We start from the raw sequence: 12,463 nt of genomic DNA on the forward strand, positions 1-12,463 counted from the left end.
TAACAGTTTAAAAGTTTCACATCCTTCAAACTTTGTCGGATTTGTCCAAACAATGGCTGAATATAATCTCCAGGCCGAGCCGCACATACATTCCAGTAAAGAATTTCGATTTTCGCCTTTGTTTAATAGTTACGGCAGGGCAAAGTTAACAAGGTCGATGTAAAACTGGTTTTGAGGCGGATTGTTCTATCAAAACGAAACTTGGCATGCTTCATCAGGGCCATGATATGAGGGTACATGCAAAGTTTGGAGACAGCGTCACCTATAGGTCATGGGGTTGGTGTCTGCAATACCAATTTTTGATCTGAATGAAGTGTTTCTCAGATTCGCTCACACACGTGTACACTGCCTGTTCTAAGAATGAGCTTCTCTCCATAGTGTTGTATCTTGTGTGTTTTGCAGTGAGGACCGGGTCATTGAGCACTATAAGAAGCTGAGCGGACAGTCCAGAGGCCAGGCTATCGTCAAGTAAGACGCCCAATATATTGCATTATTTGCCGTTCTGATAAACAACTTCATGTATTCTCAAAGGCCGCTTTTGAGATCCACTCCCACATATTCACTCTTTTTACATTGTTTGAACATCTCTAACATGATACTGTCAATAAACAATCACTCCCTTCTCTTTTTTCACAGTTATATGAGTGTAGTGGAGTCATTGCCCACATATGGAGTGCATTATTATGCTGTTAAGGTGGGTCTCTGCTCAGAGGGGAAATTAATAAGCACAAGCATCAGTCCATATGTGTTCTCAAAAGATTGGTGCTTGACTAAAGTGCTTAAGACTCAGTGTGTTGAAGATAATCCTGCTGTCATCAATCATAATCTGACACTTCTTACATTATCAGTGTGCATGTGCCAATGTTTCTCTCTCTCTGCTCTCACTCTTTAGGATAAGCAGGGTATCCCGTGGTGGCTGGGTTTGAGCTATAAAGGCATTTTTCAATATGACTACCAGGACAAAGTCAAACCGAGAAAGGTAAGAACTCACTGTCCCTAATAAACCGTCTCTTTCCTCTGTGGACTCTAGAGTTAGACTTTCATTTGTCCTCCCTTCCCATCTCTTCATCACTGTCATCCGATAATGGCTTCGTCTCTCTCTGTTGGTAATTACTTCCTAAAATGTAGCTTATGAAAGTGATTTTTAGGAAAATGTAAGAACCAAGACTCATTCACTTCTCCTTTAAAACTCTACTACTTAGCAGAAATAAACAGTGGACATGGCAGTTTCTCTTTCGCCGTGTTGTGAGATGTCCAGAGATGTCTGTGTGTCGAAACTCCCCTCGTCACCTTTGCTTAACCTCATGACGTCTGACCATTTGACCCTCTGACCTCGGGTGTGGTAACCTCTACAGTGACTTCAGAGGTCATGACCTGTAGAGCAGCGTTTTTTGCAACTTTAGACAGAGTCTGTCCAACCCCCAGACAGACGATCAGCGACACCCAATAACTGACACACTGAATGTTACAAACTTGTTGAAATGACTCTCTTTCAGGTGTGTGTGTTGCTGGGTTTCCATCCTTACAGCACACACCAGTGTTTAAATTCTCTCCAAAGGAGAGGCAAAACTTCAGTCTGCGGTGAGGAACAGAAAATCCTTTCCCAAACCGCAAGCTAAAAATAGCGTTCAGCAAAAAAGTCGTCCAGCAAAGCAAAAAGCCAAACTCTGGCCTATTTACAGAGAGGATCTGTTACAGAAAACGAGAGTGAGAGAGAGAGAGGGGCGAAATGAAAAGACGTAGCAAAGGGCAGCACAGAATGATGGGGAATGAAACCAGAAGTGTCTGCAAAAACGCCACAGATGCAAACTAAACAAAATTACAGTTCTGCAGAGTCCACCTAAACCTGAATGACAATTTAAAGGAATAGTTCACCCAAATGATAATGCTATCATTGTTAGCTCACCCTCATGGCTTTCTTTTTTTCATGGAACACAAATGGAGACGTTTTGAAGAATGTTTGTTTTAGGGATGCACCAATACCAATTTGTAACGCCCAATTCCCAATGCGCTCTAAGTCCTCGTGGTGGCGTAGTGACTCGCCTCAATCCGGATGGCGGAGGAAGAATCTCAGTTGCCTCCGCGTCTGAGATGAGTCATGGAGTGGTGGTGGTGTAGTGGTCTAAAGCACATAACTGGTAATCAGAAGGTCACTAGTTCGATCCCCACAGCCACCACGATTGTGTCCTTGAGCAAGGCACTTAACTCCAGGTTGCTCCGGGGGGATTGTCCCTGTAATAAGTGCACTGTAAGTTGCTTTGGATAAAAGCGTCTGCCAAATGCATAAATGAGACGTTACCGTGGAGACGTAGCACGTTTGGAGGCTTCACGCTATTCTCCGCAGCATCCACGCACAACTCACCACGCGCCGTACCGAGAGCGAGAACCACATTATAGCGACCACGAGGAGGTTACCCCATGTGACTCTACCCTCCCTAGCAACCGGGCAAATTTGGTTGCTTAGGAGACCTGGCTGGAGTCACTCAGCACACCCTGGATTCAAACTCACGACTCCAGAGGTGGTAGTCAGCGATACTCGTTACTTGTCCCTGATACCACTTTTTTCGAATCCGATCCTGATATCTGAAATCTCAGTATTTTTATATATTTTGTGGTCTTCGTGCAAACCATGTGACCATTGTGGGTGGAAAAGACCATCATTTGTGCATTTTCAAATATTTGACATCAGTGATGGCAAACGCCAATGGCCCATGACAGTCTTGTGACTGATTGTGCATATTTGAATGGAGTGAAATGAGGGTAAACAATGTGATAATGATATAAACAGTGACAGAATTGTCCTTTTTGGGTGAGCTATTCCAAAACTACAGTATTACTCCTCTAAGAGTTATCAGGTGCCCAAGTTTGCATGCTAATCTTACTAATTAGCAGATACCAGACTAAACCGGCACTTTTACAGCATTTTTCCTTCTGATCTGCATATCTGATGGAACATTACTATTGATGTTCTCATTACGCAGCTTGTCTCCATCAAGCACACTTGTTCATGTTTTGATGATAAGCTCACATGTGCTAATGGTTAGTGGCAGTTCTCCATCTGTGGGCAGTGTGTGTGTGACGGATAAATATGCCACACAGTAAAAGTTGCAGACTTGGTGAGTTTGTGGTTGGGTTTATTTAATGAGTTTCAAACTAATTCAAACCCTTTCCTAATGAGAGACCACAGAGCGTTTGTGCCAAAATGTGTTAAGGTGTTTGTGTTAAGTTGTACTGTGTGTGTGGTTTCTTCATGAGCTGTGGTGTATGATCCTCCACCTAAACCGCCTCCATCAGCCTTGCTGACTCCGAAAACCCCGCAACAGGAAACCCAGCAGCAGACACCCGCAGGATTACTGTCGCCCTGACAACACGCAACATGCTGGAAACATTAGCGTGTCTGACATATCTGGGACCACTCCTCAAAAACTGGGATGTGTGCATAAAAGTCTCTGATTGGTTGGGTTCAGCTTAATACCAGCTACATTTAAGAAGTATTGCCTTATAGGACATATTAATCAGCAGTAATTAAAAAAAATAATTCAGACATGCCTTTTCTGGCGCTATATGCCGGATGTGAGGTTTCAGCTGTCAATCATGGGGTTCCTAGCCTTGAGTCACAGGTGATTGTTTGTGTCCTGTCTGCTGCTGGTGACCTTTGACCTCTCAGTCTTTTTTCATCAGCCCTCATAATAGCTCTTGCGGAGACACTGTGCCCCACACACAGCCTTCCTGTACTCTGTGTGTGTGAGAGAGAGAGAGAGAGAGAGAGTAAGAGTGAGTGGGGTTTATTGTATATATGGGCAGACTACAGGGTGGGAGTCCTGCGTTATATTAAGAGACCAGGCAGCAAATGTGAGTCACAATGACGCAACACCCATGATATTTGTAGAGAGACTCCAAATCACCCTCATATCACTGCATCAGAACACTTTAAAAAAAGTAAGAAGCTATTTTTGGTCTATCTTTAGCTGTGCTCCAAAACTGAAGGGTTACATGTTTGCATGAGGAAGTATTGCGTAATCACAAGACATTGGCTTTGTCTCAAAACCTAGTGAGCTGTCTACATTCGTAGGCATCATAGACTCATAGTTCTGACCACAGAGCTGTAAAATACCTGGAGAGAGCTATCCGTCAGCATCCCCATCTCTATGACTCTCAGCTAGCACAGGGCTCCCAGAAAGCTAGCGAAATGGAGGCTGCCATCTTTCCTCATGGGCGCTCGGTTCCGGGATCGGGTGTCACGTGACCGATCTCTCGTATTTGTGTGGTGCAGAAGAGATTCTGTCCATGAATTGAGCGTTAAATCTCTCAAGTCTTGTTATGAGGTTCCATTTCAGTGAGGATGCTGCCTTAAAAGTTTGCTGCCTATGTAGAAAGCAAGGATGCTCACTAGGTTTTGAGACCTAGCCATTGTGTGTCAGCAGTTATTACTTAAATATCAGAACAAGATTGTTCATACACGGGCATGGACAATTGTTGGACCATGGCTGTGACTCTTTGAAAGCACTTATTAACCTTTTTTCCAGAGATCAAGCCCATGAATTAGGCTACATCTGTCACCAGTCCAAGCACAAACACGAGGCCTAGGACGCGCATCAGCTGTCAGTGAAAAATGGGCTGGAACTAACCAGGATTTGGCATCACTGGGCACACTTTGAAATCCCTTTTTTTACGTCTACTACCTCTCGTGACTACACGCCTGCACACACTTCTTAGATTGTCTCAATCCACAACAATAGCTGAAGCCCACTTCCATCACACTGTGACCATAATACTGGTGTGGGAATGCTCCATGCCATATTAGCTCTTAGATCAGTATCTCCATAATGAAAGTTGTTTGGAAAGTGTTGAGGTCACGTGTGTCAGGTCAGGTTTGTTCTTTGTCCCATGAGACCTTCAAAGAGTCTCATAAACACAAATAAATGGTAACGTTAACACCACCAACATCTCTTAACTGTTTATTGGCACTGTCTCTGTGATAGGGATGTTTTCCATGTTGCAGAGTCACTGGTTTCAGTTAAACAAAAAGCACAACATTAACTCGCATTAACTTTCTTAATCCTCCTATTGCGTTCAGAATCTGCATCCACCTTTTGCATTTGCCGGTCAATTTTGACCCGGTGGAATTCAAGCTTATAAATCGTTCATAACCTGATGGATTTCATCTAAAACTATATTATAACTCATTAATAGGTTCTTAACTGTCCATACATGTAAAAAGATTGATATTTTTGGCTTTTACCTGACAAATAGGAAAGTTATTCATTAATATGCGATTTATTTTAGAATTAATAAAATGTAGAATTATTTGACATTTCAAAAAACACATTAACTACAGCAAATCCAGAGTGATACATGTGAAGACGTCTTTTTTATCAACATTTCTGTGAAGTTTTATCTAAATATAACGTAATATAGAATTTATATGAACATCTAATGTGAGAATTACTAGTAATTTAAATGAATTTCCTGTTACTCAAAACTGCTGAAAACAACCTGATGGTCAAAAGTGACGAAACCAACATATTATTTATCAAATAAACTTCATTAAATCATGTTTACAGCTCAAGAATACAACATTAATACTTCTTTACTATGTTTTAAGCAAACTTATTAACTTGCATCAGATGCTGCAGAATAAAATATGAACAATTTCCTCTTTCAAGCCCTATTTAGATTAATGTGTGCATGAACTTTTGCTCTCGTCACACCCCCTTTAGACAGTAGTAACTCTGATTTAATTTATCTGTTATGTTTGTTACATCTGTCATGTATGTTTTGTACAGGAATGTGTGTGTGTATGTGTATATGTGTTCCAGTGAGAGAGACAAAAGTGTGTAGAGAGAGTGTTTAGGAAAGAGGCTAAATGTAAGTGAAGTGTTTAATAGTAAAAATCAAATTCATAGATGGAAAAAAATGATCATCATAATATCATGTGTAAAGCCACAATTGATGCCCGGGTTAAAATTGACCCGCAAATGCAAAATAAGTAAATAAAATATATAATAATAATTGTAATTTTTAAAAATATTTTTGTAACAATTATTATGTGTATTTTGATCTCCTTGACAAAGTCCCAAAGGTTTGGTTCCCGTACTAAAATCTATGTGGGATTTAAAAATTATTATCGACCTCTCCCGGGTCAAAAATGACCGAACGCAAAAGGAGGGTAAAGTCACATTAAATTAATCTGTTGCAGTTGAAAGATATGTTGGTTCGTCGATTGTCCTAGTATTATTTTGTGGCAGTCTCTTCATTACCTTCAGATCTAAGAACACTTGGACACAAAAGCTGTATTTCAGCACAGTGTTGCGTCCAAAGAACAGTTAACGGAACAGAACATCATCAAAATCATTCCGTATTTTTATAAAATGGAATTTCCGAAAAGAACCAGTTCTTGATTCCCAACCCTAGAGATATATGTGGAAATAGTGTGTGTGTGTGTGTGTGTGTGTGTGTGTGTGTGTGTGTGTGTAACTGTGTTCCTTCCCTCCCTTCTTCCTTCATCTGTCCATTGTTTTCCCAGGCTCTTAAAATTCTTTGACTTTTCAAGCCAACCCCTCCTCCCTTTCTCTCTCTCTCCACTCTCTCATCCTTTTTCATTTTTCCTTTACTTCCTCCTTTTTCAGATGTGACTGATTTTGCCAAAGAATGCTTTTATGCGACGTCCTTTTAATGACTATTAACAGAGTAATTATGGACTTAATTGATAGTTTAGATCTTTTATATATTTTGTAGAGACTGTTTAGGGTTTCTCCCTGCTGTTTTATACTCTCTTTCTCTCAATCTCTCGCTCTCTCTATAATTTCAGCGACCGCAGATCCATACACTTTCCTTTCTTGAACTCTCCTTTGAGTTTTCTTTGTGTCTGTTCAGCTGGTAGCTCCAGGAGTCCAGTGTGTTTACCATAGACAACCATATGTGTGTGTGTGTGTGTGTGTGTGTGTGTGTGTGTGTGTGTGTGTGTGTGTGTGTGTGTGTGTGTGTGTGTGTGTGTAATGAGAACCAGAGCCTGGTTTCTTGACTGAATGTGGGGAAAAGTGGTGGAGGGGTTCAAGAAAGCTGTAGGAGGGGTGGAGGGGTTACTACGCCACACAAACACACACTCGTCACGATGCACTCTCCATTAACCCCACCCACACAGGAAGTGTGTGTCCCAAAGGAAAGGGGAGGCTGAGGAGGGGGCCTGACTCCTCCCTACCCCTCTCTCTCTCTCCATCTCTCTCTCTCTCTCTCTCTGAGTCTTGGTCCAAACAGTCTCTCTCGTTCTACACATGCAGAGGAGGACTCATTGTTCCCCTGTGCTTAAGGAGGATTTTACACACAGAGTCAGCAGGACTGGAGTGTCGCTCTGATTCTCAAAAGTCACAGAAAAGTCAAACACAACCTGACTTGGACTTGCTCTCTGGATTAATGGTTCGCTTCCTCCGAGGCTGCTCCAGTAGTTTTATGACCTGGATGGAGTTTGCAGTCTGAAGGCTTCGCAGAACCATCCCTGGAATGTTTGATTGAGGTTTTGGGAATGTTGTAAAAGCGTTCTCTCCTCTCCGCAGGTGTTCCAATGGAGACAGTTGGAGAATCTGTACTTCAGGGAGAAGAAGTTCTCAGTGGAAGTCCATGACCCGAGAAGGTAAATCTATATTACAGACTACACATGCTCATGACCATAGCACTTATAAACGTTCTGGCTGAAGGTATTGTGGGTACCACTTCCTCTCAAATTGTGCACGAGTTTGAAAGACAGGTCATGAAACGTTAAAAGGGGTTGAAAGGTCTCAGCTGTCGGTGGTGTTTGGTTGTCGTTCGGTTGCATTTTCCTAGCGACTGTTCTTTTGGATTCCACAAGATTATTCCTCTGGAAACTTTCCATTGGGAATGTTAGAAGTAAAACTTACAGAATGGACTAAAAATGAGCATTTCTGTGTTAAAATGTGAGTTAATCTCGTTAATGAAATTACTGAAAGAAACATATTTGTTGACTAAGGATTTGTTTTATTTGGTCAGTGAGAAAATCCATTATGACGACAATTATACGATTTTAATTCAAAGGTATATTTAGGAAGTGAGGATGCCGTTTCTCTGTTACAGTTTGACTTTTTTTGCTATTTAGCATTTATCATGTTATTTTCATTGAATACAATTATATGGCATTTTATTCCAAGTAAAATTGACTCAAATCTATGAACAAGACATGACGAAATATTGTGACTAATTTTAAAGAAATATTCTGTGTCCAATACAAGTTAAAGGGGCATTCAGTAGTTCTCTAGCTAGCGTTAGCATTGCTCTTCTTTGTGTACTTTAAGTACCGATGTGACAGTGGCGTTAGACGCTGTACTGCCATCTTTCGACATGGATCAGCATGATCGTCTCTGCTGCTCCCGTCAGCTCTGGAATATCTTTTGCCTCTGGAAAATGTGGGTGTTTGAGGTCATTTCTAACGTTGTTATTACTCCTATAATATAATTGCTTTGCTCAAAAATCAAGTGAACATGCTTCTACTGTTAAGGATTGTCCCTCATATCAGTAATCTTTAGAGACTGTCTACATTTCACGTTATTTTTAAAGTCATGGTTTACAACAAATTCACAACAATCGCTGTGCCAAGCTAAGCACTAGAGGAATGAAGACGTAGAGGCCTTACCGTTACCAATGTTTACTCCAGTTTTTTGCCTTTCTGTCTTCTTGTTTCAGACCATTTTTTGCTTCATCGGCAGTACACCTACTGGATCTCCCTTTGTCTCCGCTGCTAAAGCGCGATAAATACGTGCGTTCCATTGAGTTCATTTTCGATCTTCGCCTCAGCAAACTACAAAACTGTGTGCTACATAAGCATAGCCAAGCGTATCTATACATAGGCAGCAGCCAATGAGCGCGAGGGTTCTCTACTTTGACGTTTAGTGAAACACCGCAGGTCATGTGATGTCAACATTGCGTGTACATGGAGTGTACACCATTCTGAAGCTGTTGAGGGCGTGGCTGGGCCGTGAGGGTGAACCCCTGGCACTGAGTTGCCCCAATCAGCGGGAGAGAGAGACACATGCAGCAGTGTGTGTGTGTATCTACGTGTCAGTGTGAAGCAGTGTGTTATTGTGTGCGACTGAACAGTGTAACAATAAATGTCTATGTGTACTGTTCAACCCGGTCCCATCTTCCTCCTTCCCACACATTAAGAACCTTGTCACATTGGTGCCAAAACCCGAGGAGGAGGAAGGATGCGCTGTCATGGAGTCCTCGCCGTGCCGTGCACTAAAACAGCTCCATGAAAGCTTCAGGGTCGTCCTGGGGACCCATCTTGGACAGGGTGACCTGAGGTGGGGGTCCCGTGGCCGGTGTTGCTGCTGGAGTACCACGCGACAGCAAGTTCTGGAACACCCGCTTGTCCTCCGCTTGGGCTTGTAGGAGCGCCTCGAAACGTTGCTCATGTTCCGTTCAAAGCTCCAGGAGGGCCTGGTGTTGCGTCTGGTGGATGCCAGGGGTCTTGATGATGTCCGCCAACGGCGAGGGCTCCATGACGACATATCTCCCTCAATCCCGGGTTTTGGCACCACTGTGGCAGTAGGTCTCTTGACCATCGGAAGGGAGGAAGCAGGAACCAGTTTATCAACCAAAAAGACTTCTAATTCAACAAAACACAACATAAAAGTGCTTTTCAGCATAACAATCACACACACAATACTGCTGCATGCGCCTCTCTCTCTCTCTCTCTCTCTCTCTCTCTCTGGCATCCCCAGCTCCTCCTTAACTCGCTGTCCCGCCGATTGGGGCAACTCAGCGCCAGGTGTGCACCCTCACGGCCCAGCCACGCCCTCTTCCTCGTCACAGCCCCTACAAAGAAGATGTTTAAAATGCCCACCCTCATCTTTCTGACTCTTCAACTGCCTGTCTCTCACTCTCTGTAAAGGTTGGGATGCGTTTTGGGTTTAATCAGGCCCTCATGACATCATCAGTGTGTGCCGAGGCCTGGTTAGTCTCATTAGAAGAGCAGACGCTGCCAAAAGCAGCAGCACATGCGGTCTCGGATGCTGACGTATAAACCGACTCATTCACACTGTTCAAGGAGGAGTTCAGACAATATTAGGGACCAGGGGAATAAAAGACATGAAAGAGACGAAACAGTTTAGAAAGATGAAACCATCTGATTATTTTGCATCATGAGGGACTCTAATGTATTTTTGTTCTTGTTACTTTCACTATCTTTCAATTACAGTCATGGCGGATTGTTACACGCATGCACGCACACACAAACACACTCTCAGTGTAATGGGGTTTTGATAAGAGTCAGAACACGAGGCTCTGCTGTTTATCTTAGTTCCAGTGGATAGAGGGTATTTACAGAGGCCTTATTAAGCCTATCTCAGGACAGAAGGTAGGACACACACGAGTGCAGGTCTGACCACAGTGTAAATGGTGTGTGTGCTTATGTGGGCTACACTGTGTGTGGTACTTTAACCAGATATAATGTAGAACCATTGGAATTGTTATGTGCTAACACCAGTTCACATTTCATATCTACCACTAATAATATGGCAGGCAATAAAATGTATGTGGATTTAATTGTTTATCTTCCTAACTTTGTTGTGTAAAGAGAGTTTGTTTTATACATCAAAGTAACTAGGTCGGGCTATAGTCTTATTTCAAATTTGTTCTCCAGAAGGGCACATAAAACAGTGTTTAAGGGCATAAATAAAGGTTTTTACTCAAAACAGCACCAAGTCCCCTTTCTAAGGCCAGAAACATATGTAAGCAGGGCTGGACTGGTCATCTGGCATGCCGTGCATTTTCCCGGGGGGCCGATCAGGGGCTGACTGGCCATCGGGAGAACCGAATGCCGAATAGAAAACACAACCCCCCCACACTCGACTTTTAGGCCAGTTCCTATGTAAAATCCCGGGCCGATTTCTCTTTCCAGTCCAGCCCTGTATGCAAGTACTCGTTAGTAGACCCGAGGACTTGGCCAACTCACGTTCCGGTTAAAAATGCTTAACTATAGCGGTAACAAGTGCTCAATACTCCAGGGGTCTGTGCCTGTACATCAAATATTGATCGGCACATTGTTGTCTTGATACGTTTTCGAAGCATTGTTATATCAACATTGGCATACATTTAAATTAGAAGCCTAATTATTGTATTTTCCAATTCATTAGCCGCGTTTCCACTGTCGGGCCAAATGTGGGCGTGCTAGTGCCTGCCAGGGCCAGTTGCATTCTCACTGCCACTTCCGGGGCGTCATCGTGCCGCCTTGGGGCTTTCTCCGGGCCAACGGCCAATGGCCTTTGGCCAGCCGATTACCCTTGGGCCTAACAAGGCCAACTGGGGAGAGAGGTGGGGTCAGTGTCAAAGGCGGAGTTTCGCCGAACTTGTGTATCCAGTGGTACCAGTTTGTGAACAGTAAAGAAGATGCGGGTAAAGTACAAATCCATTAAAACACACAATGGACAAAGCGCTGTCCAAAGAATTAACTTGCCATGGTTCGAGATCATGGACGTTGTGCTGGGACATCATCCTGTTGTTAATGAGAGACCACTAGGGACACCATGCCAGTTACAGTATCATGCTAGCTAGCTAATGTTTACAAATGATATAAACTCGATAGTCTAGATTACATGATACAGTACCTCAGCTTCCCTCTTGCTTGATAAATGGGCGAGTTGTGTTACGTTGGCACCAGAGTGGCATTTTAAGTGTGTTTTAGGGCAACGCTCCGTGGCTATTGGTCTGATGGTGGGAACGCAGACTGCGTTTTCACATTTTTCAGTGTATCTCGGTGTGAACAAAAGGCCAAAACGTAGAGAAAAATATGATTTTTCAAACTTAAACATTAGTGTGGACGCGGCTGTTTATAGTTGCCAAGAAATGTAGCAACTTGCTACATATATAAAGAATTTAACTGATTTTTGGTCACCGGAGTGTGTATCAGCGCTGCTTTACAGCATGCTTAAAATTCTTGAATAAAACATATAGTTAACTTATTTGTGTATATATATATATATATATATATATATATATATATATATATATATATATATATGGTTCAACGGGGCTCCCCTGCTGCAAAAGCAGAATTCTGTAGGAAACACTGGTGTCATTTAATCCAGTGAATATAAAGTCGGTTTGTGTTCACTCCAACTGCAGGGCGTCGGTAACGCGGAGGACGTTTGGTCACAGTGGCATTGCCGTACACACCTGGTACGCCTGTCCCACCCTCATCAAGTCCATCTGGGCCATGGCCATCAGCCAGCACCAGTTCTACCTGGACCGCAAACAGAGCAAGGTGTGTGTTTGTGTCTACAGATTCTACAGTGTGTCTCATATCAGATTGTGTGTGTGTGTGTGTGTGTGTATTTGCTTGTTAACCTCTTTCTTACTGTACAGACCTTCCTGTGTGTTTCTGTCGTCTACATTTAACCATCTAACCGTCTAGACCACCAACTCTCAGCAATCATCATGGCTGCTTGAACTC

At 42.9% G+C, this 12,463-nt stretch overlaps 1 protein-coding gene across 5 annotated transcripts in view; it reads left to right on the forward strand.

The window, feature by feature from the left end:
• The window catches only part of frmd4a (FERM domain containing 4A), a 193,636-nt gene that overhangs the window by 160,676 nt on the left and 20,497 nt on the right, over positions 1 to 12,463 (forward strand). For 3 of the 5 annotated variants that reach the window (XM_052151836.1, XM_052151835.1, XM_052151837.1), the window contains exons 9-13: positions 403 to 468; positions 637 to 694; positions 893 to 979; positions 7,554 to 7,629; positions 12,132 to 12,274. In XM_052151836.1, the coding sequence (XP_052007796.1) occupies positions 403 to 468; positions 637 to 694; positions 893 to 979; positions 7,554 to 7,629; positions 12,132 to 12,274 (430 nt within the window). Of the gene's footprint in view, positions 1 to 402; positions 469 to 636; positions 695 to 892; positions 980 to 5,832; positions 6,691 to 7,553; positions 7,631 to 12,131; positions 12,275 to 12,463 lie in introns of those variants that run through there. The other 2 variants (XM_052151834.1, XM_052151838.1) reach the window with 2 other exon arrangements.

This window comes from Xyrauchen texanus, chromosome 21 (assembly GCF_025860055.1).
Source record: "Xyrauchen texanus isolate HMW12.3.18 chromosome 21, RBS_HiC_50CHRs, whole genome shotgun sequence".
NCBI lineage: Eukaryota > Metazoa > Chordata > Actinopteri > Cypriniformes > Catostomidae > Xyrauchen > Xyrauchen texanus.